The sequence below is a fragment of the Triturus cristatus genome, chromosome 4_1, assembly GCF_964204655.1.
Source record: "Triturus cristatus chromosome 4_1, aTriCri1.1, whole genome shotgun sequence".
Lineage (NCBI taxonomy): Eukaryota > Metazoa > Chordata > Amphibia > Caudata > Salamandridae > Triturus > Triturus cristatus.
In genome coordinates this window covers 1,174,530,913-1,174,557,607 of record NC_140585.1, presented here as the reverse complement: position 1 = coordinate 1,174,557,607, position 26,695 = coordinate 1,174,530,913, and the positions used below count along the sequence as shown (strand labels likewise).

At 42.7% G+C, this 26,695-nt stretch overlaps 1 protein-coding gene across 1 annotated transcript in view; it reads left to right on the top strand.

Annotated features, from left to right (window-relative positions):
• LOC146856288 (keratin, type I cytoskeletal 19-like) overlaps positions 1-1,787 on the top strand; it is a 42,842-nt gene extending 41,055 nt beyond the window's left edge. Inside the window, exon 9 of the mRNA XM_085650718.1 lies at positions 1,549-1,787. Within this exon, the coding sequence (XP_085506844.1) occupies positions 1,549-1,554 (6 nt within the window). The 3' untranslated portion in view covers positions 1,555-1,787. The remainder of the gene's footprint in view (positions 1-1,548) is intronic.
• Positions 1,788-26,695: the final 24,908 nt, after the last annotated feature.

The following is a 26,695-nucleotide window of genomic DNA, read 5'->3' as shown; positions in this document are numbered from 1 at the left end:
GACCCCGAGGTTCCTTGCTGGTGGTCTGTGGGGCTTTTGGGGTTCGCGTTGGCCTGGGCACTCGGTCCGGGTGCATCCATGTTGCTAGGCAGTTTGTTTTGTTTTTGGTGTGTTTTTCTTGTGCTGCTTTTATAGTGCATTTTCCTGCATGACGCGTGGGAATAGCAGGCCTGTCGCTGGTTATTGCTGATTTTTGTATATCGCGATTGGCCTCATCGCAACTTTTTTCGTGTTGGTGTTTCGCATTTTTGCAGCGTTGCATTGATTTTAGCGCAGTCATCGTGGGACTATCGCATGGTGCCGCCGGGTTGAGAATACGACGTTAACACAGTGTTATTTTCCCGTGATAGACTGTGATATGCAAAGTTGTGTTAAACTAATTTTGCGATGATTATCACACGTTCTTGAGAATAGCCCCCTTAGTTGTTAAACTGGTACTAATGAGGTGAAATCTATGTCCAAACAGTGGGCCAGATTTCGTTTTTTGCTGATGGAGTTGTCACCATTGGCCTGCCAGGGGACTTTACTTCCGCCAGGCCATGACTACCCCACCGACAAATGTATAAATGACTGCCTGGCAGGCAGTAATTTATAAGGGAATTGGCAGGAACTGCCATCACAGTTGTTCCTGTCAATGTATTTTACTTTCTATCTGACACACCCCTGTAATAAACAGTAATCTTTTTTTCTTTTCAAAAAGAAAATCCTGAAACCCGATTTTCTTTTTGAAAAGAAAAAGTAATGCTTATCGTGCCATGGGTGGCTTCTCCCATGGCGGGGAGCATTAAAATGTTTAGGAACAGAAAAAAATTACTACATGTCTGCCATTCTAAATTGGGCCGGCAGACATGTAGTTATTTCTCACTGTTGCGGCGGAGTATCCTTACTGCCAGGAATTAAATCTGGCCCAGTGTTACTATATATAAAAATGTCAAAATAATGAAGTAACACTATCACAAAATGTGACATCTTACACCACATATTTGTCTTTTCTTGCCACATCGTTTAATCAACCCTGCTACATAATGTTGTCCTCCCCTACTGTATAATTCCAGTTAATCTGTCTATAAGACCTAGAAGCTACAGAAACTATAGGTAGTATCATTGCATGATCCAAGGTTTAAATTGGCATTAAATTGTGGGGAAGGCACTTGGCCCAGAAAATCAGGGAAAATAATAATGAGAATGTCTTTTTACTGCCACTACAGTCTAATAACCCCTCAGCCTTATTAGCCTATCATTTTCCCACCGACGGTCCTGGCAGCCGCGGCCTGTGCAGGTAAGAGCGGTGGGCCAGTTTTGGGGGGGATTTCGACAGACGATGACAAGGGAACATTAATCATTAATTTAATTTTCCCTTGTCACCATCCGTCCCACCGGTCTTACATGCATGGCCCGCGGCTGCATCCTGGACCTATCTACATGAGACCAGCGACATCAGAGTTCAGGTTTTCATGGAGACAAGATATCAGAGAGCAGTGAAAGTTTAGGTTCGAACTTTCTTAAAGACGTTGCTCCTAACTATGTTTCTTTTTTTCTTTTCCTCAGAGTTAAAGAACGTTGGTGGACGCTTCATGCCCCTGTGGGCAGTGCACATCCAGGACGTACGTGCGCCTTCCTTCCTTGCATTCTGTCATAGGAGAACGGATTTGTTATCGCTCTATACATTTCCTTTGTGTCCCCTCCGCCTGCTGTGTGCTCCCCAGCACTGTCTGCCCCTTTCTGGTTTTGGGGGGAAATCCATGCTTACTTACTTTATATATTTTAATAAAGAATGTTTTTGTTCAGCTGTTGTTTCTTAGTCCTTGAAAACAGAAGCTAGAAGATACCTTGGCAAACTCAGTAGGCCTAGCTTGTAATTGATTTTGCTTGTATTAATTGTCCGAACTGTAAATATAGTACACAACATATTGGCATAAAGACAGAACCCGTATTTTGGGAATCCATTTTGCCCGATTTTCAGCCCTTACGGTTAAATAACATTTTGTCTCCCTCCTCTGTTCAGCCTCTCCTCTCAAGCAGCTCCACCTAGACACATGGATTAGTCATCTAAAGTGGCATCTGTAAACAAATAACACACCTGGAAACTGTTTTCTTGGTGGGTGACCCGTCTTATCTTAGGGTGCCTTTTGGTATTTCATGATGTGCTTAGTTGTTTTATTTTATGGTGTGTCATAATATGCTATATTAGGGAGTGGTGGGTCATGCTATGCTATTCTGTGTATGTTAGGGGCGTATTAATTTATGTCATACTGTGCTGTGGAATTGTGTGTTGTGTTATGTTGCTATATTGTGTGCTATATTGTGTTATGTTAGGTGTACAGTGATGTGTCATGCTGTGCTATCTTACGCTGTGTTGAGTTACGTTGTCTCATTCTCTGGTATAATGTTTTATTTTAGAGTGTGTTATGTTTAATTGTACTATGCTTTGGAGTGTTTTTATGGCGTGTTGTGTTGTATTTTTTTTGCCCAGTACTATTTTGTGTTATTTTATGGTGTGTTGTGTTATGATATGTCATACTGTGCTATGGTGTGTTATGTTATCTTGTGTCATGTAGTGCTATATTGCACTATGTTAGGGTGTGTTATGTTGTGTTGCTATGTGCCATACTGTTTTATGTTAGGATGAAATATGTTTCATATGCTGTGCTATGCTGATTTATGTTAGGAAGTGTTATGTGGCGCTCAGCTGTGTTAGGCTGAATTATATTAAGCTCAGGGTGCTATGTTGTGTCATAGACCACTATACTAGGACTTCTTATGGTGTCCTATGTTATATTCTGTCATACTATGCTGTGCTGTGTAATGTTAGTGTTGTGTTGTGTCTGTGTAATGTTATTGTTGTGTCTTGTTGTGCTATATCAAGGTGTACTATCTAGTGTCATGTACGGCTACGCGTAAGTTACGATGTGTTATGGTGTGTCATGTTCTGCTGTGTTAGGTTATGATTTGCTGTGTTACGTATTCTTTATTTTATAGTGTGTTATGTTTTATGAAGCTGTGTTTGTGTAGCATATTGTTTTATATTGTTTCATGCTCTGCTATGCTGTGCCGTGTTAGGGTGTATCATGCTGTGATGCACTTTGCTTTGGTGTTCAATGCTAGGCAATATTATGTTTTGTTTTGCCGTGGTATGATATGGTGTTTTGTACTATATATCTTGTTGTGGCATTCTATGCTGTGTTATGTGAAGGTGTATTAAATTATGCCATGCTGTCTTATGTTGCTATACTGTACTGTGTTTTATTGTGCCATGCAATACTATGCTGTGTTATTTCAATGCTCTGCCAAGCTGTTCTATGCTGTTTCTGTTCTGGTGTGAAGTGTTATATTTTGTTGTGTAGCACTATGCTGTGTTATGCAATGGTGTGTTGTCTTATATTTTGTCATGTTCATCTATACTGTATTGGGTTAAGGTGTGTCATTTAGAGTTATTAGGTTAAGGTGTGTAATTTAGAGTTATGTTTTACAATGTTAGTGCGTGTGATGTTCTGTCATACTGTGCTATGCTAGGTTTGTAGGGTGTGCTATTTCATATTTTCATATTGTGTCGTGCTGTGGTATGTTAGGGCGTGTTATGTTTTGTCATGCTGTGCTGTGTTTTGTTATGTGCATAATTCTGTGCTATATCGTGGTATGTTAGGGTGTATTATGTTGTCTGTGCTTTTGTGTGCAATATTAGGGTACATTGTATTTTGTTGTGCATTGCTATGCTATGGTGTTTTGTATTATATATTTTGTTGTGGAATACTATGTATGTTGGGGTGTATTATATTATGTTCTGCTTTGCTGTGCTATGCTGTCACACAGTACTGTGTTATGCTGTGCCATGCTTTAGTAAGCTGCTTGTCATGCTATGCCATGTTTAGGCGTGTTGTGGTGTGCTATGGTGTGCTATGCTGTATTATGCTATGCTGTGTTATGCTAAAGTGTGTTGCTGTTAGACCTGAACCCTTGAGGTAGCGTTTCCCTGGCTTTCTGCTTTTTCATCCCGGGTTTGCTGATCCTCTTGTGGCACACGTCAGCTGCAGACACCGATTTTCCACGGCGTGTGCACGAGAGGTTGCAAAGGTATAACCGCTTTCCTTCTTCCGCTGGTCTGGACCTGTGTGCTGCCAGCCCTGACATAGGGAGTAGGGCTGGGCCCATGTGCCGGCGCTCTGCTTTTGATGGTCCTCCTTTTCAATCATTCCACCGGTATCCAGTGTGGAATTCAGGATTTTTTTCAGCATCCCTAGAGGTTGTAGATTCCGTTGTTCGGTTGGCCTGACTTTGGTCTGAGACACATTCTGTGTATCCGTCGTTCATTCTGTCCTGAAGAGGCCTATAAACCCAAGGCCGAAACGCATCAACACATCACTTATGAAGTCTCTGGAAGGCTTGGATTACATAATGTATTAAATACACTGTATGTAGCTCTATTATCATGGATTTTTACTCTGCATATACATACAGACCCCAGAGACTATCAGTTGGAGCAATTGTGAAGGAATTTCATTCACAGCCCCTAACAAGTATACGTGTGGAAGATAGGAGTGTTTTGTATAGGGATATCATTTCATTTTGGATTACTTTATTTGTAATGTTCTGCACTATTTTGTAAAGTTTTTGTCTATAGAAGGAATTGAATGTTTTATGTATCACACCTTACAGTAGCTCTCTTTCGATATGGATAAAATGTGAATACTTGGAGGGATTCAATAAAAGAAGAATCTCGGATTCTTCGAGTTGTATCTATGATTAATTTATGTAATCATTAGATTGAGTAATGTTTGAATCTTTCCTGCTTCTCAGTCATATTTTTTTCAGTATATGATTGGCCCATGAGAAGTAGGGGTATTAGGGCTTCCCCCGTTTTTCTTTCTCCGATCCTCTTGTGGTGGTCATAGGGATTAGGGCCCTTTCGCTCTGTAGGTTCAGTGTGGAAGTCCACACTCACCCTCCCTACACCCGTTTGGAAGGGTTGCTTATCTGGTGCACGTGTGCACTGCTAGTATTTCCAAATATATGACCAGCCTGCCATTGCAGACTGGTGTGTGTGTTGCACCATTAGTATTTTGAGATATGTGGCCAGCCTGCCACTGCAGACTGGTGTGCATGTGCACTGCTGATATTTCCAAATGTGTGTCCCCACCTGACATTGCAGACTGGGGTGCTTGTTGCACCGATGGCGTGCCTAAACCTGTGTCCAGCTCCCCACAGCAGGCTGGTGGGCGCACCAGCACCGATTGTGCCTCTGAATATGTGTTAAGCCTGCCGTTGCAGGCAGGTACTATGGGCTGCAACAATGGATTGGAGTGGTGCAGCCTCATCATGTTTCCAATCATTGGATTCACAGTGACAATCCCTTTCCACTGGTGGCTTTGTCAGGATTCATATAGAAATCCCACTGCTAAAAGGTGGACATTCATTTGCTCTTAAACTCTCTTTGTGTGCCTTTGTGCTTGGCTGCAGTCCACACGGGAGGTTGGGGAGCACATTTGGGCATTCCACAGCGACAACATTAAAACACTGGGCATGCAATGGAAACGAGAGACCTCTGCCAATTGCAGGCCTAGATTGATAGATTGAAGGGAGATGTTTTGACATTTGGTTTCTGGAGCCAGATCATGGCCCCACTAAAGATTAGGATGTGCATTCCATGGCCTCATGGCAGACAGGACTGAAATTTAGGGGAGACACCTGTTGTGCAAAGAGAGACCATTTTAACTACCCCTAACTTCAAAGAGACACTGTAGTATAACTATGGGTGCAACACTTCAGCAAAGGGGAGATATGGTTGTGTGAACATGGGACCGGAGAACTGGGAACTACATGGTGTATACTGCCAGAGGAATCTGTTGTGCACATGGAGGATTACTGCTATTGAAAGGGACCACGTGCCCTTCATGAATAGTGGCTGGCCTGGGCCAGCTACCTACTGCTGTGTGGCACCCCGAAGTGTGCTCTCCAAGGGCTTGTCATGCTTGCCCCTGTTCTTTGGAGGTCTCAGTGACATCAAAGATCTCCAACGAGGGACCCACACCTGTGGCACCTGGAGAGCGGTGCCCTCTCAAGTGTCCACATCGCCTGCTGGAATGTAACTGGTAGCACTGTGTGGGAGTTGAACTAAGAAAAGTGCCTGGAGACCTGATCCCCTTTTGCGAAGTTCCAAAGTCTTGCCCGCATCAAAGGTGTGTGGCCCTCGCATTGTGGGGACCTTGGCATGCATTAGCGTCTTGTTGGTGGTGGGCAGATTCACCGGTTGTAGGATCCAAAGTGACTCGCTTTTTTCAAGCATGCTGCATCTCTCTTGTGCGACATGCTGACTGCATGCTCATTGCATGTAGTGTCCGATTCACAGGTTGCAACCCTCGGAGGTGGAGGCTGGAACACGGCTGGGCCTAGTACTGCTAGAAATAATTCCCAATGTGATTTATGCCAAGAAGTACATAATGTTAATGTTATGTTGATTACTATGTGTGTGTTGAATATAAACATTATTTACATAATCACATGTGAACCTCTGTTGTGACGCTCCCGTTATTTATCATGAGTGAGTGCTTTGCTAATGCTTTACACATTGCCTCTGTGGTAAGCCTGACTGCTCAGTGGCAAGCTATCCAAGGGTGAGCGCAAGTTATACAGTGTGTGTAATCACCTGCCCCTGACATGAGTGGTAGTTTCTTCCTGGCTGGGGGATTGCCTCACACACACAAAACAGGAGGTAGGGTATAAAGAGGCCTCAATCAAATGGCAATTGTTGGTAATTTCAAGAAAGCACACATGTTTTGTGAAAACTGCCCTCACCCACAACAAGTTGTGGCATGCTTCATCATCGGGCTGCTACTGACGCCTCTGCGCCTACCAACGCTAGAGGCGGAGCAATAGGGAGGGGTAAACAGTACAACAATGATACAAACAAACAAAAAGGCAGGATCCTTTAGTGCAGAAAAGGTGAGTTTAAAAACTGACCCAGGGATGTCTCTATAATAATTTTATTCCTGTATTCCCCAGTCAGATTAAAAAGGTATATATGTGAAGAAACTATATACCAAATGGATGATGGTGGAGTGAGTTAATTTAAGTGCTCACCACCCCTCCATGCTGCATAACAGTCGACATGTTTCTGCCGATCGAAAATTAAATCTTCGGCATTCCTCAGGACAAATTGGATCCTTATGCCCTTTTCCAAACCCCCGTAAATCCCCACTATTGTGGGTTATACTCCACCTATCAGTCTGGAGTTCCTTGTGTAACTTACTAATACAAAAAAATGTGAAAATAAAACCTCTCATTTATCACAACAAAACTTTATCACGTGTGCTTCTTGGACAAACAACAGCAATTGGCAACCACCTATTTGGTGTGGCCGAAATTTTAGTCTATGTGGAGCTCAATTCACCATCATAATTCAATCAGGCAAGCAATGGCCCATCCAGTGGTGTATTCAAGACACACTATTATGTGCTTAGTACCCACAACAATATCTGAATGTATTTATTACATCACTCACACGGAGTAACGCGTCGCACCACATGCCAGAGACATACTCCAACACCCACACATGTAAGTAAAAGTTATTTTGGGGTTATTACCCCCATCATAATAGGAGGTATTTCCAACAAATACGTGTAAGCTCAGTACCATATCCAGCCTGTCAATATGCTTACCAGAGTTTATTAAGCACGTTGCTCGACAAGGCACTGGAGTAGAGAGCGACCCTCTGTAGTCACACACTGCAGAGGGGGAAGCAAAAACCACAAGTGTGTTTAATGTTAAAGATCGTCAGTCGAGTCCAACGTGGTCCCTCTATACGGTCTAGCTTATGGACCCGTATATGTCACATAATTGCACTTTGTTTCCTATTATCCTCGTTGTATTAGCTATGGAAGTTGTACTCTGTCCTCCTCAATCACAGCCTCTTTAGAAAACCATGGAGGCTCTCGTGAACTTCTGCTTAATGCGTATGTACCCCCTGTTGTAAAGAGGGAGCCGGAGATACCTTGCTACACTCAGGCTTCTCTTTGCATGCTGCCGGATCAAGTGCTCTAAGTTCTTCCCCTCGATAGCTATAAACTCGATCTGGCTCACTTCACTCACTCTCTCAGCAAATACCCCTTACTTCGTCAAGAGTGGTGCGCCGCCTACGGACTCCGTCTCTCCTGGTACCGCGAAGATGGTCTCACTGGCAATTCCTACGGTATATCACTTCCGCTATCATAACACGTAATGCGTGCTGATGACGGTGTGCGTGACACGTGATCGGGCGTCAAGGCTCGTTCACACTTCTATGCTAGACTGCTAACCTTACTAGTACACTCTCAATTTAGTAGAAGTTAGGAGGCCATTATGTCTACAAACGTAATGATACAGAGTCTCGGCATGATGTTACATACAACTTATTACGAGTGGGCTCAGAAATTGTTATATGTCTATGATGTAAACTTTAAATGTTAGAGGATACCTTAGTGTGTGTCTCTACCCATATTAACAAGAAGTTAACGTAGACAAACAGAAAAAACGTCCTTTCGTCTCCTTTATTATAGGTATGCCCATTGATCCTCTTATTTGTTCCTGATACTATAAGACATTAAACTCCAGGGACTCCTCAAATTCACCAGGTGACTGTTGCCCACTGTACTGGATCATTTTCTTCCTAGAGCTGACCACGGTATGTCATCGTTGAGTCCAGTTTCATGACTTCTAGTACGATATACCCACTTCTGCTCTCGCCAGAAAAGGAACTTTGAAGGATCCCTCACAGAAGATGTAATATTGGGTTTATCTAATACTGTCCACAATATGGCCTGTGTTGTATGTCCTTTCTCTGCATAGTGTAAAGTGAGGCGTGTGTTGGTCCTGGCGCACCTGATATTACTCCTATGCTCCATAATCCTTACTTTAACCTGGGGGATTGCCTCACCCAGCCAGAAAGTGCCAGTTCCAATAGTTGCCTTCTGTTGTGCTAAGTAAATACACGAAAAAACAAACAGTGGCCCTCTTTTGGAAGCCATACATCAATTCCCATCTGACTACTTAATTCACAAACATCCATACCTATAGGAAACATAAATGGACAATGTTCCTATCTTTGAAATGCTGTGGGTTTGAACTAGAGATGCAAGATGCAATAACATCTGCTGCAACATAACTACATAAATTATACATACCAAAACTACAATAAGAAACACAACAACAACCAAAATAGAAGAACAACACTCAAAACAGAAAAGATAAACCAATACACAACCACACAAGGCAAAAGCACATGCACAAACACCATAACAGCACAACAAAACACACCAACACTCAAAACATAACTACACACAAAACACAACAATACTGCAACATTCATAAGACAAATAGCAACTCAAGAACTACATAAAAAAATAATACAATAACATAACAAGTGCATGACACAATGCAACACAGGAAACAACAACAAAACCACATTAACAGGAAAACACTACCAAAATGTCAACAAACAACAATAATGAAACATAATAAAATAATAACTGTTGAAAAACATCAAAATCATAATCCAACAATAACACAAAATGCATAACCTCTTGAATAACACAACAATAGCACTGCAACACCACAGCACTACAACACAACCACACTAATAAAACACAGCACCATAATACATATAAAAACTGGGGCTATGCCTATTGTCTGCACATCAATAAATAACCTTCAATTGTTTCTAAAGTAAGAGTCAGTGTATTGGTTTAACATGTGCAGCAGCTAATTATCAGGAGAGACAATTTGGTAGTCCAATTGTGGTGCTCACTTGGTGACAGCACCCAGCCACCCAGGGTGCATCTTTTCCATACTATATCAACAGTCAGAGACAATTTTCCCAATAACACTGAATCATACACTTGTAATTCAATGGATTCCTTGATTCGAAGAAGGTAAATAGTGGTTTGTTGGTTCAGCCTGGTATCTCCATTCATTGTCGTATATACATTGTGGTGTGGACAAATGGATTAGACAAGCAGTCGACACATGTTTTGTCCTCAGGACTTCTTCAAGGCAGTAGTCCGTTTCTCAACGTGAGCAAGATGTAGTTAGTAATAGACAAAGTCTCAAAACGATAGTACGCTAAGTGCAGGAGAACTGTATCTGATGTAATTAATCGAACAAAACAAACCACAAAGGGGCTCTTCTGTCCCATGGCCCCATGATGGGCCACGTAATGCGTGTTTAGAGAAAGTGTTCTGGTAATCCTATCGCCCCAATGAATTCAAAAGTACAGCCGGGTCATAATAAGTCAATGCATTGCAACAAAGACTCCTTACGCGTGGTACTCCAAAGGTGTTATTGGGGCAACACAGCACCATAACAGCATCATACCAACAAAACAAAATGCAATTGTGTTTTGTGCTTGTGATTTGTTAGGTTGTGTTGTGTTTTTGTGGTATGTTGGTTTGTATTGTTACTATGTTGTGGATTTTTTTTTAATGTGATGATATATTGGGGTTCCTTTGTTTTGTTGTGTTGTATTTTGTTGGTGTGCTATTGTGTTGTGTTGTGGCTTTTGCTGGTAGTTCTTAAGCATTTTTGAAAATCATGATAAATCAAGACCTCCATTTTATAAAACACTATCATGAATTTGCAACCATTTGTGGATGTTTAGGGTGGAGAAGAATTAGCAATGTGTATGCATGTCTATTCAGTAAAAAGTTAATATTGTGATCTGTGTTTGTTTTTGATGTCATGAATCAGGCCCTGGCACAACTGTGGTATGTTTTTTTGTGTACTGTGGAGACCTGTGACATTACCCATTCTATTACCCATGATATTACCCACTACTGGCATAACTCTGGTCCTGGATTGTGAGAGTAATTCTAGGCATAATTATACAAATTTCTGACCAAATATAGCTATTCATGGCATGTTCATGCCCACCAAAACAGCAATGCTTGACATGGCTTAATAGTAGCAGTTATGGGCGTACCTGTTGATGCCCTTTGCATGGTTGGCTCACTTGCTCAATTCTGCATCCTGCTGGTATTGGTATGATAGTGACACATCTTTATGTACTGTGAGCATTGTTGACACAATGTTACCTAGACCTGGTGCTATGCTTGCACTGGCATACAATTGGTAATTTTTTAAATTTTAATACTATTATAATTTTTGTTGCGGCCTTATCTTTTTTGATTGGTGCACCTATCAGCACTCATCCATACACTTACTCATTCATCTAGGCAGACTTCCACATACTTCCTAATTCAACCAACGAGCACTGGTCTCACCTATTAATTTTCAGTTCATTTAATCACGTATCTCTACATGCATTCGTCCATCAAAGTGTGTACTCATTCTCATATTCACCAGTTTATCTATTTAAACACGGACTTGTCATTCAATGAAGAAGTCTTTTCACTAGTGTACGTAGTTTCCTTTCACGTAGTTATGCAGAATTGTAGCAAAATTTCACGCAATTATGCGACATGTAAATTTGTCATTCATCGCTCTATTTTAGTATGAAATATGTCCTTGTGTCAATTTCTGATGTGAGCACATATGTCACACTAAAAAAATACGAAAGCACCACGAACAACAGCCGCTCACCTTATGTTGTTCCTGTGTGTTTGTGGTAAATATTTAGTGTGAATGGTGTGAAATTATCCATATGATCCCGGCGCAATTTAAATTTTGCCCAGGACATGATTCCACACTTTCATTATTTCTGAGAGCTGAGATCTGACAATACGGAAGAGACAGTTAAATAAATCAGTGAAATACTGTTGTAGGGGAGGGATGGATGCAATATTAGGGAGGCAATAAAGTTACAAATACAGCAGGAAGAGCGACGGTAGACATAAGAGAGACATTTCAATTCAACAAGAGCATAAAAACAACAAACGGGATTGTGGAAGAAACAGTTTAATATATCAGTGGGTGGAAAGATAAAGTAGAGAAGGGATAGATGGGACTTAAGGGAGATATTTTAAAACCCCTGGGTCATAAATACTGCAAATGCTGTATTGCAGGAAAGGAGACACCATAGACATTTAAATACATCAAGTATTCAGTTTTGCTGGGACAGTTTTCAGACAGAGGGTGCTGTCATCAATGATACATCACTGAACTCCTAAGAATTCTGAAAAATCCAGGCATCACACAAAAAACAAGTGTCACTTAGAGCTCTGGGTGCAGCAGATAAGCAGCCAAACTGCTCTATATTAGAACCGGATCACGCTCTAAACGCAACCACGTGCCCAAACTGCAAGTTATCCCTCACGGAGTTACCGATCAGACGGTTCATGAACAGAGAGCACAAGACAAAAGTAGGCAATCATAAAGGCAAGATTTTTAAATGCTCCTTAATAAACGCAAGATCCCTTGTCAAGCACAAACATGAACATGCGCTTCATGTCGACACCTACAAGATAGATATAACATTTATCACAGAAACATGGGCGGATGAAAATTCAGGCCCAGACCTGATTGAAGCCACACCTTTGGGATATAAAATGGTGCACCTTGACAGAAAGTTTAAAAAGAGGTGGGGGTTTAGCCTTCATCATTAGAGAGACTTAATGACAATAATGTATACCCCAGGCATGAATGCCGTTAATTGCGAAAACATCTCCTTCCAAATTGAATTAACTAAAAATGATTCACTAAATGGCACTTTGTTGTATCGCCCCCTGGGAGTCATTTCTTTCCAACCTAGGCACTATAATAGAGCACAGTGTTACTAGCTCGGATTACCTGGTACTGGGCGACTTTCATTTCCACCTAGAAAATAGAAAGGACAACAATACCATCCAACTGTTAGAGCTCATGGAGACTTTGGGACTGGACCAAGAAATTGAGGGCCCCTCTCACACAGAGGGTCACACATCGGACGGGATTTTCACAAACAATACATATCTGACAGTAACAAATACTCTTCCTCTTTTATGGACAGACCATAAGGCTGTATTTTTCTCTATCAGTCCATCACAACTACAAAAAGCAGCTTTGGTAACACCCTCAAGGACTCAAAAAGTCAGAACTTGGGGCAAAATAAATACAGACGAACTTAAAAAGACCCTGCTAGACACACTTCCTATAATAAATGGAGCTGATGATGATGTTGAATCAGCCACACAACGATATACGACTTAGGTAAAAAAAGGCCATTGATATTTTAACACCTGAAAGTACCCCGTCTGAACCCTGGTTCTCTGAGTGCCTGAGGGCTCACAAACGAATATGCAGGAAACTAGAGCGAATATGGAGAGCCAATTATGATCCTCCAGATAGAGAAACCTATAAAAGAGCCAATGCCGAATATGACTCATATAAAATGAGAAAGCCAAATACTTCACTGAAAACATTTGCCCAGCAGAAAACTCAGCTAAAGAACTGTTTAGTATGATAACAAAACTATCAAAAATGGTCACAAAAACTGATGATACAACACACAAAGATTTTTGTGATATACTCGCTGGTTTCTTTCAAAACAAAGTCACGGAGGTCTTTGATTCCTTCGTATTAAACCACAGCGTAGAATCCATACCCCCAATGAGCAATTCCCCTACAATTGTGGATTTGTTTGCATCCCTTAACAAAGAACAGGTTCTGAAAATTATAATGACATGCGCATCAGGGTCCCAAACTATTGGAAAAGGCTGTGAATAACAAATTGATGGCCTGTATTGACAACAATAATTTACTGGACCCTTCCCAATATGGTTTCAGAAAGGCTCACAGTACAGACACAGCCTTGCTTACCACCTCAGAAGAGCTTAGGTGGATCATGGATGGTGGCGGTCAAGCCGTCCTGATCCTACTCGATCTCTTGGCGGCTTTTGATACGGTCAGCCACACCATTTTGACCAAACGGCTAATGGAGTTGGGAATCAGAGGCGTTGCTCTAACTCTACTTAAAGATTTTCTAACTTATAGAACAAATCATGTAACCTTGGGCAATTTCACATCAAAACAATTCAGTTTGCCATGTAGGGTTCTGCAGGGCTCTTCATTGAGCCCCACCATTTTCAACCTGTATGTCGCCCCCCCCGATCAAACTGATAAAATCCCTAGGTTTTTCAGTAGTGTCATATGCCGATGATACCCAAAGTGTGGTGTCAGTCTCCAAAGATCACGAAGAAGTGGGTCATAAATTCAGTTCCTGCATTCTCCAAATAGATCATTGGATGAAAACCAATTGCTTATAATTAAATGCTGGTAAAACAGAGGTCCTAATGTTCGGAAATAATAGATCTCTTTGGTCGCCAATCTGGTGGCCTCAGAATATAGGACCATTACCAACTCCAGTATAGAAAGGAAGGAAGTTGGGAGTTATATTTGATGATAAACTCCACTTTGTCCATCAAGTAAAAGCACTGTCTTCATCTGTTTTTTATAAATTAAAGTTAATCAAAAAGATCTGTCTATACATCCCATATGATCTACAAAAAACAGTGGTTGCATCAATGATCTTGGCAAAGTTGGACTATGGAAATGCTCTCTTCATCCGCATCCGGAAAAAGTTGTTACAAAAACTTCAAACACTGCAAAATGCGGCAGCACGACTTCTTTCCGGAATTCACAAACATAGGTCAGTGGCACAAGCACTAGTCAACTAGCACTGGTTACCTATAGCAAAACGTATAGAGTTTAAGACCTTATGCATAACTTTTAAGGCATTGCATAATTCAGGTCCTAGCTACTTTTGTGAAACATTTGCCTGATACTCCCCAGGCAGAAAACTTAGATCCTCAGACGCAATGCTGTTATCCCTTCCAAGAGGAAAATATGCTGCATGGGGTTGTAGGATCTTTCTTCTAAATGCAGCTACTCTTTGGAACGGTCTACCGCTGGACATAAGGAGATGTTCTGACTTCCTGGCCTTCAGGAAATTGATAAAAACCTGGATGTTCTCACACTAGTTTTTTCAACAGCAACAAGGTCTTTTTCAGCATCGCTCAAGGCAGCAGCAGCGCCAAGACGCCTCCGGGCATTCAAGCGCTATGCAAAACCAAATATCAAATCAAATCAATATATTACTAAAGCATGGTGTGGTATCCACTTTCATTTACAGGCAGGACATTTTACATTGAAACGACCACTAAATTCACAAAGACATACAGTTGTAGTGTGGTTGTGTGGAAACTGTGTTTCAGCGAATAATTGTCATTTGTGAATTACCAAGTAAAATATCTTGATTATTTGATCCTATTAAAATTTTGTTTCATCACACTTCAGATTAGGAAAAAAACTTTGTTTGTGCTTTCCTGTTACTCATTTCGAAATATTTGTGCAGTTCATTTATATGTATTAAAATGTTGCTTTGTTGGAAGAAAACAACATCTTATGGCCTTTTATTTCTTACCAGCAAGATTGTCACATAGTACGCTTTGCAAAACCCTTAAATTGTGCAGTAAGAGAAAGAAAATTAAACACCAGTCTCCGTGTTAAAAGAATAGGCAGCAATTTGTCAGAAATACAGACTGACATTTGACTTCTGTTTGTGAACACAGAGTAAATGTGACCAGGTAAAAAAAATAGTTATTGCTAATGCAAATTCACCTTCAGAACTTCAGCAGGGTTATTTTGGGGGTGCTGAAGGACACCTACACCCCTACCTCCAGCACCTATGCAAGTATTTAAATATAGTGCAGGGAGATGGGAGATCAGTGGTGTTAAGAGAGTGGAGCGAGGAAAGAAAAGATATGATCCAGCCGTGAGAAGCTTCTGTAAGGCCCAGGTGATAAACATCGAGGGGGTCCTTCCTTCGGAAACAACTGCAGACATGGCTTTTACTGTTTCCGACTCCACTTGTCGTTCATTAATTTGATGAATCCACTGGAGGTCTGTTTCAGGGATACTGAGTCTTAACTTCCTTTCACCTACTACTATAACCCCTGACTGTTCTGTACTGCCTACCGCCAGGAGGCCCCCCGGGAGTGACAGTAGCGCTTTACAAATGTCACATTCATTCATTCATTCATTCATTCATTCATTCATTCATTCATTCATTCATGTTTTCACTTGAAGAACTTTGGGGACGATCCTTGAAGGAAGTACATTTTCAAGTATTTTGGACATTTAACAATGATGAAAGCAGCACACATTAGAAAATGATAACGTCACACAGTACTAGGAACTAGTCCTTCAGACTCTGTTTGAGAGATTGGGTGACTGACATTGCTCAATACAAACAGAACAGTCATCAGAAATACAGTATAGCAATTACAGAAGCAGTGGACACATAAATCAAGCACAGCACAGGCAACAATGTAAACTTCACTGGCATGCACAAAAGACGTAGGTGACGGAAGCGGAAGGGATGTCGTCACAGACAGAACAGGTACAGCATCACATCAACAGTGTATCAGCTGCATGGTCAGCACTGAGACAAGCACAGAACGAGCAGAACATGGTCATTAGCAGGGCAACATCACGTCCCGGAGATGAGCACATGCAGTTTGAGTGACAGTTGTACCAGCCCCAAATACATAGAAAGCTCATCATAGACAGAACCAGAGCAAACATCTCCAGATGCAAAACAGGTACAGGTACACACGCACTGTCACACACACAAACACAATCTCTTCCCCAAGGTGCCTTCGTATTGGTTTCCCCTCTACCGGATGTAGACTCACCAAACGGTGGCGGGCGGTGAGAGGGGGAGTGTTCTTTTGAATTCTGGGAGTCGTAGTCCTGTTTTTTAAATGAATAAACAAGACTACAAGTCCCAGAGTTCAAAGAAAAAACCTCAACTGGAGCAGCACATCACACAGAGACCTGGGGCACCTGGCAGGGTTGGCTGTGCTGGCTCCGACCTCGGCTGTGGTGGAGATCAGGCAAGGCCCATGAGAGGGGAAGCGTATTCCTGATTGACTGTCGCGCTTCTAGAATATTCCAGCCACGGGAAGGAGACTCAGAGCACCGACTCTAAGGAGTGTTATTCCAGCGCTAGGTCTCTCGACTCTGCAATCCCTGTGGTCTACTGAATGTCGCTTCCAATAAGCATAAGCGCCTTGTTCACAGTAGAGTAAAAGTCCAGCGAAAAACAAAACTTTGGGCCTAAATTATCACAGGGTTTTATCCATTCAGCGTCTTCGGGTGAATGTGCTCATACATAAGGGCCTTGATTCGACTTTTGTCAGCAGTAGCACATTGTCATGTTGCTGCTTGTAGGCACCTCATCTGTTATGCACACACATTATAGAAAGCATACATTATGTGTTGCAATAAAATGTATCACACAAATTTAAAATGATTGAAATGAAATCTCAAATAATATCTTTGTGATATGTCACCGGAGGCTATACGGCCTGCACTGTTCGTATCACGTGCTCTAGGCAGACACACAGAGGGTAGACACACCTGCGAGTGACTGCGAGGAGCCCACACCTGTGCTCTGACCCTGGGTAACAAGCCACTGTCCCTAGGGGCGTTCCAGGGGCTCAAGCGGTGTGAGGTGCAATGGTGAAGGGCCAGTGGCCTGGACGCCCAGCCCTGGGGTCTTTTCAAACTGGTCTCGCCTTCCTCTTTAGACCACTGGCAGTAAATACTTTTAACAAAGTGCATGGAGAAAGAGGTGCATCATATAGGATCAGGCAGGCAACTAGAGCCAAATTTCGGGGGGGGCTGAAAAAGATTTCGGGGAGGGCTAAGTCTTCCAGCCATAGGCAGAATGGCTGTAAGAAGGGGTGAAGACACAACAAAAGCCTCATTAACGAGATAATGGTCTTTTAAAGACCCGTGAAGTACTCTGGTGCGGCTGCAATTAGACGGACGCCAGCCCGCGAGGCTGTCTCGGCCGGGCTGTCACACACGACGGGGGGGGGGCTGAAGCCCGGTGAGCCCAATGGGTGTTGCGCGCCTGTATAGGATGCCACCTTACTCTAGGCCTCTATGGACACTGTCTCCAGTCCTGAACTTTTCACCTACAAATCATTGATTCCAACTCTGTCTAATTAGATCAGTGTTAGCAATATAAGGATATTCCATGTGACGAATGGAGCCCATTTGGAAGAGTGAATGAGAAGCCTCTGTTTTTTCAGTGAACTCCAAGTTGATTTGCAATATCGTTTTCACATATGGTTTGTCACAGTCAAAAGCACCTCCCCCACACAGTCCTTTTTCAACCTCTTGATCTCCTTCTTGTAAAGACTTCGACTGGTTCCAGATATATAGAATAAATCAGTGGCGGCCGCCACAATAAAGAGGTGTTGGGGGGGTGGAGGGAGCCTGGGAGGGGGAGCGTGCCCTATGTAATAAAAAATGTATTTAAAATAAAAACGTACTTGGAGCTGACTCCTGCGTTGCGCTCGGTCTTGTCCTCCCTGGTCCCAGCAAGCACTGGGGCCATGTCACCGACTCCCAGCAAACCCCACGATGTTCTCATGCGAGAGCAGCGCGAGGATTTGTCTGAGCAGGCAGGAAACCCTCACTGCTCAGACCAGGGAGTCTGTGGGGTTCCTCCAGCCTGGCTGCTCAATTCACCTGGGCTGGAGAAAACATAAGTGCGCATGTGGGTTTTGGCCAGCCGTCTCGGGCGACGTGCACTGGCGGAGTGCACGTCGCACTCCTCCTCCCAGTGCCTCACCCCTCCCTTTGCAAGCTGGCTCAGAGCAGGAAAATGAAAGATAAAATTATGACATTTCATTTTTCCTTTACTTACTCTGAGCCAGTGAGTGGGACGACGACCCTCCCCCATTGTGGAGGAGCCACCACTGGAATAAATGTGAAATGTGTACCTGGAAAGTAATCCAAAATACAATATGTAAATTTTACGTGGACAAGCACATCAAGCAGTTTCTTGTATGGCACTTTTACAAAGCTGGGTTAGAACATGTAACCTGTATATACATTTCTGCATTCTTGTAATGAACGCCAGCAGGCCAATAAACATACTGCCATAAAAGAAGCATTACCAGCTAATGCATGGGACCTTCAGGGAAAAAATGATCAGAAGAAAGCTGGAACAAGAGTTCTCCAATTGCTGGTTGAAGCCATGCTTGTAATTCTGCTCTGTGGCCTGATTTTCACACAGTCTACTACTTCCTGCATCCGGATTTGGTGATGTCACACATGGGCTGTAATAACTTATGAAAGTAGAGTAGTGATAACATTCCTTCTTGCATGTAAGCAGTGAACTAAATTGTATTAAAGCAATTAGAAATGAGCGTCTATGCAGATTCACTAACCATCTGCCATCAGTAGACTCTAATTTGCTTCCCTGGTTTCAGCAGTGGCATAACAATAGACCCTGCAGCTCCCGTGGTGCAGGGGCCTGAGCCCTAGGGCAACCTCTCTGGCACTGTGCACAGGTGGACCTGAGAGCTCCTGAGTTGGTCCGAAGCATGGGGGTCCCCTACATGCACTTTGCAGGGTTTCAGGGGGCACCGGGATGATCACTGTCAGCCAGGGTCTGCCCGCCAGCTGAAAGTCATAGGTATGCTTTCTTGCAGCTAAGGCCCTCTTGGCAGTGGATACCTTTACTACTGCTACACTGGTCAGACTGCCATCGTCCATATTTAGAGATCTCCGATGGCCTTGTGGACATTTCTGTTCCTTTAGAGGAGACACTGCCAAGGTGTATCCTCCGAAGGCACCGAAGGTTTGCTGAGTGGCTGCCATGTGTCATGTGGCCGCTCTTTGGTTTTCAAAAACAAACTCCCAAAGTGGGAGTTCATTCTTGAAAAACAAAATACTAATGACCCCGATACTTTGGGAGGGGGTCATTTTTATTTATTTCTGTCCGGAGCTGCCAGGCTTTGTTTTGTGCTCCCAAACAGAAAAAAAACTATCAGAATGTATTTTCTAATTAAGGTCTGATGTACTCAGGGCTTTAAGTGGGATGACACTGGGGGGGTCTCTCAAAGAGTCATGGTCGAGGTAATTAAGGGCACGGCTTAAAGACACCTAGACTAGAAATCTGTGCTTAGCAAAGTGAGCAGCCCAACTAGTATTTTGCTGCATCTGTCATTGCATCCAGATATATAATACAACAAGTAACATTAGACCTACAACAAGCCAGGACTATTGGCTTTGCCAATAGTTGTGGGTTGCATAAGATAAATAAGCACCAACTATGGCTTTGTTGTTTATAATATTGGAATGCTACAGTTCTGAAATGATGAGACTGTGAAAGAACTATAACGAGTCTCTTTGAAGTTACATCAAAGGCAGTGAAGGGTGGCACTGCTGCAGAGTTAAGATTTTTTTTCACCCCGAGGGTGAGGGCAAAAATGGAAAGCCTGATAGGGACCCCTCTCTGCATCTGCTTTAGAGAATTGCCAGTGTTGGGCACTGGCAGGACCAGGCCCACTTAAAGCCCTGGATGTACTTACACCAAGCCCCCCAACTCCATTGAGTTATTGGTGTAGAGTTTTTGTGACAGCAGGTGCGCAATTCGAGATGGTCAACGGACTAGAAATAGAGTTTGGCAGGCATGGTACTCCCTCACTTGCTGTAATTGTTTGAAGGCATCAGTCAATTCCCCATTGGGAAATCCCCTTCACTAATATCCACTTCATAAGGAAATTGAAATATTTGGGGGCAGATTTCCAAGCCCCTTGCGCTGCCAATGCGTCGCTTTTTGTGATGCACCGGCAGTGCATTTTTCAGCTTCATATTTACAAGGACGGGAAAAGCCACCCAGCATGGCTTTTCCTGTCCTTGTAAATACGGCCCCTTTACACACAGCACTTTGCGTGAAGGGGGCTTTCCATGGGTGTTGCTGTGGGTTTCCCCAGACAACACCCATGGAACCTGACACATTTCCAGATCTACAAGAAATCGTAAATCTGGAAATGCTACGCCTGAGGCGTAGGGAGGCGCAACGAGGAGAAATGTATTAATTTCTCATCGTTGTTTTCCTCTTTCTATGCGTGCTTCTTCACATCCTGCACGGGGCCCCATCATTTTAGTTGTGCTGTGTTGGAGGCTGCTGAGTCCTTAGCAACTCATTCGAATCAGGAAATTAGTGGATAATAGCTCGGTTGAAATCAGGAAACAAGTAGTACAAAGCTGCCATCTAGTGGCGATACGTTGGAAGCTCTCTCGATGTTGAAGAGTAAAACGATGTAATTTTTAAGTTTGAGAATGATGCATTATTTGGGAATTGGTAGGTATTGCTGTATGCGACTAATGTTATGCACAACAACATCTGTGCCATACCAAAGAACAACTGTCATTTAGGAAGGCTCCGAAAACCCAGGTTTGAACCCGATTTCCAATATGCTCTTTTGGGTTCTAGCAAGCGATGCTTTTGACTGTTCTTGGATTACATGTTCCTGCCCCTTGACCTAGCACTGGAAGCAGCCCTTTGGATATCAGTGTCACGGTACTATGAAAGGCTATGTTTCACCAAATAACATAACGTAACATAACATAACATGTAAGTGATGGCCGCAGAATGGGCGAGTAAAAAAGATTGAGGACACAGTGAAAACCCGCCTCTTTTAACTCACGCAGACAGAACTCAACATCTGAGCAAAGACCAGGGGGCCTATTAGCAAGAAGTTGCGATATTTATTGCAAAACGCGCTTAGCGCGTTCATTTTTATCGCTGCCTATCGCCGGATATTTTAGCGGGGAAAACATGCTATTAGCAACGTTTTTCTCCATTGTGCTAAAATATCCAGTGATAGCGGTGAAATGCGTGAATATCGCTGGAAATCCAGCGATATTCACGCATTAACGCCAATGGGGACTTAACCTGAAGATCCACCTCCCATTGGATAAACAGGTAAGTCATGTTTTTAGCAGGCGTTAGGTTATAGCGATAATCGCGCTTAGCGCGATTTTTTTCATCGCTTCGCCTGCCTTTGGTAATAGGCGATAGCTGTGTTAGCGACTTTGCATGTAATTAGCGATAAATATTGCTGACATGCAAAGCGGGCCCCAAACCGGTCGCTATCGCCTAAAAGCTGTCGCTAACTGCTGTTAGCGACAGCTTGCTGATAGGTCGATAGAAATATCGCCGATTTAGCGGCAAAAAGTGCCGCTAAAGCGGCGATATGGCCCTTGCTAATGTGGCTCCAGGACATTTTCTCCCTTGATTCTACCGACCAAGCAAGCACCTTGAAGTAGAACACAGTGGCATACTGCACTATATGAAGATAATGTGAATCAACAGTAGGCAACACCGGAGTAATCAGGCTGTTGTAACTCTCCCGAGATATTATATCGAACATACTTGGCACCACGCTTCTGACAGCAAGATAATTCTCGGTTTGTGTCTGTGGCCCCCCAAGTCACTCACAAAAGATGGATCTAAGTCATTTCTTGCCTTGCAAAACATCACACCATCATGATATTAAAATTCTTCTAACAGCAACATTATTATTATTTGTATACAGTACTTAATACTTCAGTCTTCGATTTATTTCTAAAAAAAGTTTTCAAATCAAATACAAATATCAAAAATATATAAATCTATAAATCACAGGTGTTACTGTAATGGTGCTTAATGTATGGATTATAGATCTCTGTGTGTTTATTGAGGCCTAGTTGAACAGGCTGTAGAACTGCAGTCCTCGCAATGGCAAGAGCCAACTGGAGTGACAACGAGTATCATATCTTTGACTAAAACTTCATGGTGATTAATTGTCTCTCTTATTGTCTGCTAAAATGCCTTCAAATTACATTTTATTTTGCTTATGAATCCCATTGACAGTTTTGTATACTATGGGCCTCATTTACAACCCCATTTCACTGCAGGTGCATCACTTTTTTTGACACACCGGCAGCACAATGGGTTTGCCCATATTCACAAGTCTACGCAAAGTCACCCTGTGTGACTTTTCATGGCCTTGTATATATAGGCCCCTTTCATGCATTTCTCTGCATGAAAGGAGTGTTCCAGGGATTTACCTCTGGGTGTTTCCAAGTAACATCCATGGAACCTGACACGTTCCCAGATTTATGTTTTTTAAAGCCAGCAATGCGTCAAAATCCTCCGCCTCCCCAGGGAAAGTGTAGGAGTGGCACAACAAGGAGAAATACTTTTATTTCTCCTCGCATTTTCCTCTATCTATGTGTGCTACATTCTGCAGCATGCATAGAAAGAGGAAAATGCCATCCATGATTGTTTTTGTGCAGGAAGTTGTCCCTTTCTGCACAAAAACAATCATCCCCGCAATGCAGGCACCCTTGCAACATGATGCAAGGGTGTCGGTTTTGGTGCACGGCTGCTGTTTGTGCACTGGTGAGAAGGATAGGAATGCATCATATCTTGTAGATACGACACATTCCTGCCCTTTTATTTTGACACACGTCAGCACAGGAGGAAGGCCTGCTGCATTGCCATGCGTCAAAATACTGTAAATGAGGCCCGATATGCTTTTGCTATAATCTCACAAATGTTTCCAACTGGGCAGCTGTTCTGCTAAATCCTCAACACAAAGTATTGCTTGACAGAACCATGTTAGAAGGAAGCACCTTTCTCCAGTCTTGTGTTAGTCGTTAAGAGTTTTTGCCTTGACTCACTTCAATGGAATCAACAGCACTCGCGCTCTTCAGGAAGTGACATAATTGATTGCTGCCAACACTATATTTAAAATAAGTCAGACAAGCTGACCTTATTTCTCAGCATCATCCTCTTCAGAAAGCCACATCACTGCATTTCCCAACATCATACATACTTCAGTTAACTTCTCAGTGTGTTCCACCACCCGGTAATCCCCAACCAAAGGCAGACACAACCATGGGCATGACCTATTTGGGCTTATTATGGTCAGAAAGGGCTTTGGGTTAGATCTCCTGCACCACTGCAAACTCAGCAAGCACTTAAATGGTGAGATCTTATCATCCAGCACCTCACAGTACCCATCCTCACAATCATTTTGAGATTGAAATCATACACTCACAAAGGATTCTCACGGCACATACCCAATGCCATACACATCACACTAACCACCGCTTAATCTCAATATATCAAACTCAAAATCAAGCACATGCTCGTTAACATATGCTCCACGGTATTCCACAGATCATTGTCTATCCAAGTTTGACAAGAAGGCAGCACTCAGCTCCATGGAGATCCTCACATACCCCATTCCACTCTCAACATCTCAGTTCACCTCCTTGTAGTTTATCTATAAACCTCCCAGGACTGTCCAAGGACTTCATTGTCAAATTCTCAGGACTACCCAACCACCCACCCACCCACTCACCTATCCAACATTGTTACATTATTCTTCGGAATGTTTTTAACATCCCTGACAATGCAAGTTTGAACTAAAATTGACTCCATTCTCCGACTCATTAGCATCTTCAACATCTTCAACCAGTTGACCCCAAGGCCACATTCTCAATGTCATCTGTTCAACATCACCAACCATCCAGTGCATACCACCCATCCTACTGGACTGGACAGATCAAGTAATTAGCCCCATCTCTCGGCTGACCATTCAATCAGCACACCACGTTCAATCCAGGAGAGAACAGCAAATCTTCAGATCCTAAAGCTCAAACTCATCTCTTGCCCTGCCAAATCCACATACTCCATTAACTCCTTTTCAAACAACGTCAAACATTTTCTGGAAAATCTTGTGAATATCCACTCTCCAACTAACACACACAAGTTGAAACCTTTAGCATCAATCAATGCCAAACCCATCAATGACGCTGACAACTGAAGCAAGACCTTCTTCAGACAACCTCAACACACCCCTCTACCCTACCCTCCTTTTTCACACTCCACAGACAAGTCCACGGGAGACCCCCCTGCAGATTATCTAGATTGCTGGAAGTTGTGTTTGAGAGGTACTTCAGTATTATCATCCTGCAGAGCAGGCTAATGAGGCTGTAGGGGCGACCACTGTACAGGGGCTTTGAACAACAATTTAGTACCATCTGCACTAGGCGAAAACTAAGGGGTTAGTTGAGTTGGTCTCTGTTGCCAACCACTGTGTGCCAGTGCAAGAAAGGAAAACAGAATTGAATGGGACAAGATTAAGGTTATTGGAAATGCATCATATCAACAAATGGCTAATGGAATTGGCATGGGGCAACTGCAACAAATGAAGGCTAAAGGTGATCAAGAGAGAGGAAGAGTGGGATAAAACCTGGGTCAGGACTGGGGTGAAATGGTCCCACTGAGACAATCTTGCTTTCATTGAGAACAACAGGGACATTGGAAGAAAACTACCACAACCTCACCACTGCTGCCTGTCTCATTACTCTTGCCTCTCCCAGGCTGATCAGCTCTGGTTAACCCAGCTGCCCCAAAATCAATATGCTCACTTTTAGGACAGCCTGAGAAATGCCAACTGCTGTATGCACACGCTAATATGTGATTACTGGAAGATCCGCCTCGTGCCTCTTTGATACTGGCGCTAGAGATCTGCCCTGAAATCCTCTGATTTCCCTTCTTCCCTTCTCTCGGGCATGTCCAATGATGCAGTTGGCATTCCAATACTAGGACTCCCCACCACATCAATGATCCTGTCTCTAGGACTATTTGTCCCATTACTAATCAACATGATTCCCTGGTAAGTCCCCATTCGCCTGCAAAATTGTTGGCAAGGGATGTTTTAGGCAAAAATTAACTATTGGACATTGCACAAATGATGGTGATTAGCCGAATGTGCCCAAAGAAAATGAAAATGAAATGTCAGAGATCTTATACTAATTTGTCCATGCAACTAAAGAATCTGAGAACATTTCCAATAGGTCTGAATCTATTAATGAAATTCTTAAGCAAGCTCTGCCACTTTATGGTCCGATCATGCAAATTATATTGTTTGTGTCCTCTCTGCCTACCTTGTGAAAATCAAGGATAATCCTATAAGGACACTCCCCCCTTGCACTATATCCTCTGTGTCCTGAGCCAGAAACTTGCCCCTGGTCACTATCATAAAAAAGAAAGCGGTACGAGTGCCCACTGTGAGTGTAAGATTTTTAAAAGAGGTTGGTAAGGAAACTTATTATCTTGTACAGGACACGAGGGCTATAAACAATATTGTAATACCTACTTTACTTATTGAGATCAACACAGTAGCAATAATGTCATTAATCCGTGATGCAGCCAAAAAGTGTATTATTGTCAATCTCTGTTCTACCTCTTTCCCTATACATGTATGTAAGGACAGTCAATACAACGTTGTGTTCTTATTTTCTGGGGTGGGGGAAAGGAGTAGCTACAGGGGTGTTGTCTTCCAGACTTTCACGAGGGATTACTAAATCGCCCTCTATATTTTCTGAGGCACTGAATGGAAATCTGGATACCTTTATCTTTCCTGAAGGTTCTACTCTGGTTCAGTATGCAGATGATTCTTTTACTTGCATCCTCCCCCATATAAAGCTGATTCACTATACCTTCTCGATGAATTGGCTAAGAAGAGGCATTCGACTTTAAGGGATAAATTACAATTCTGTCATCCCAATATTCAATATCTAGGTCATGACATCTTGGCACAGGAACAACATCTATCCACCGACAAGATCAACGCCTTGTATAAATTACCACCCCCAATCACGGTCTTCCATGTATGCACTTTCTTGAGAATGGAAGCATATTGTAGAATAGGTATATGAGGATTTGCTTCCTTAGTCAAACTCCTCCAGGATTATATTAAGAAAGTGACCCCAGAACCCCAGAAAACAGGCTCTTTCTTGTGTCCTTGTATTGGGCCTTCTGACTACTCAAAGCTCTTTATTGTCATGAAAGAGATAGATATGCCTTTGGACTGCTGTTGAAATATCACAGAAATCCGAGGAAACCCATGGCAGATTGCTCATTGGT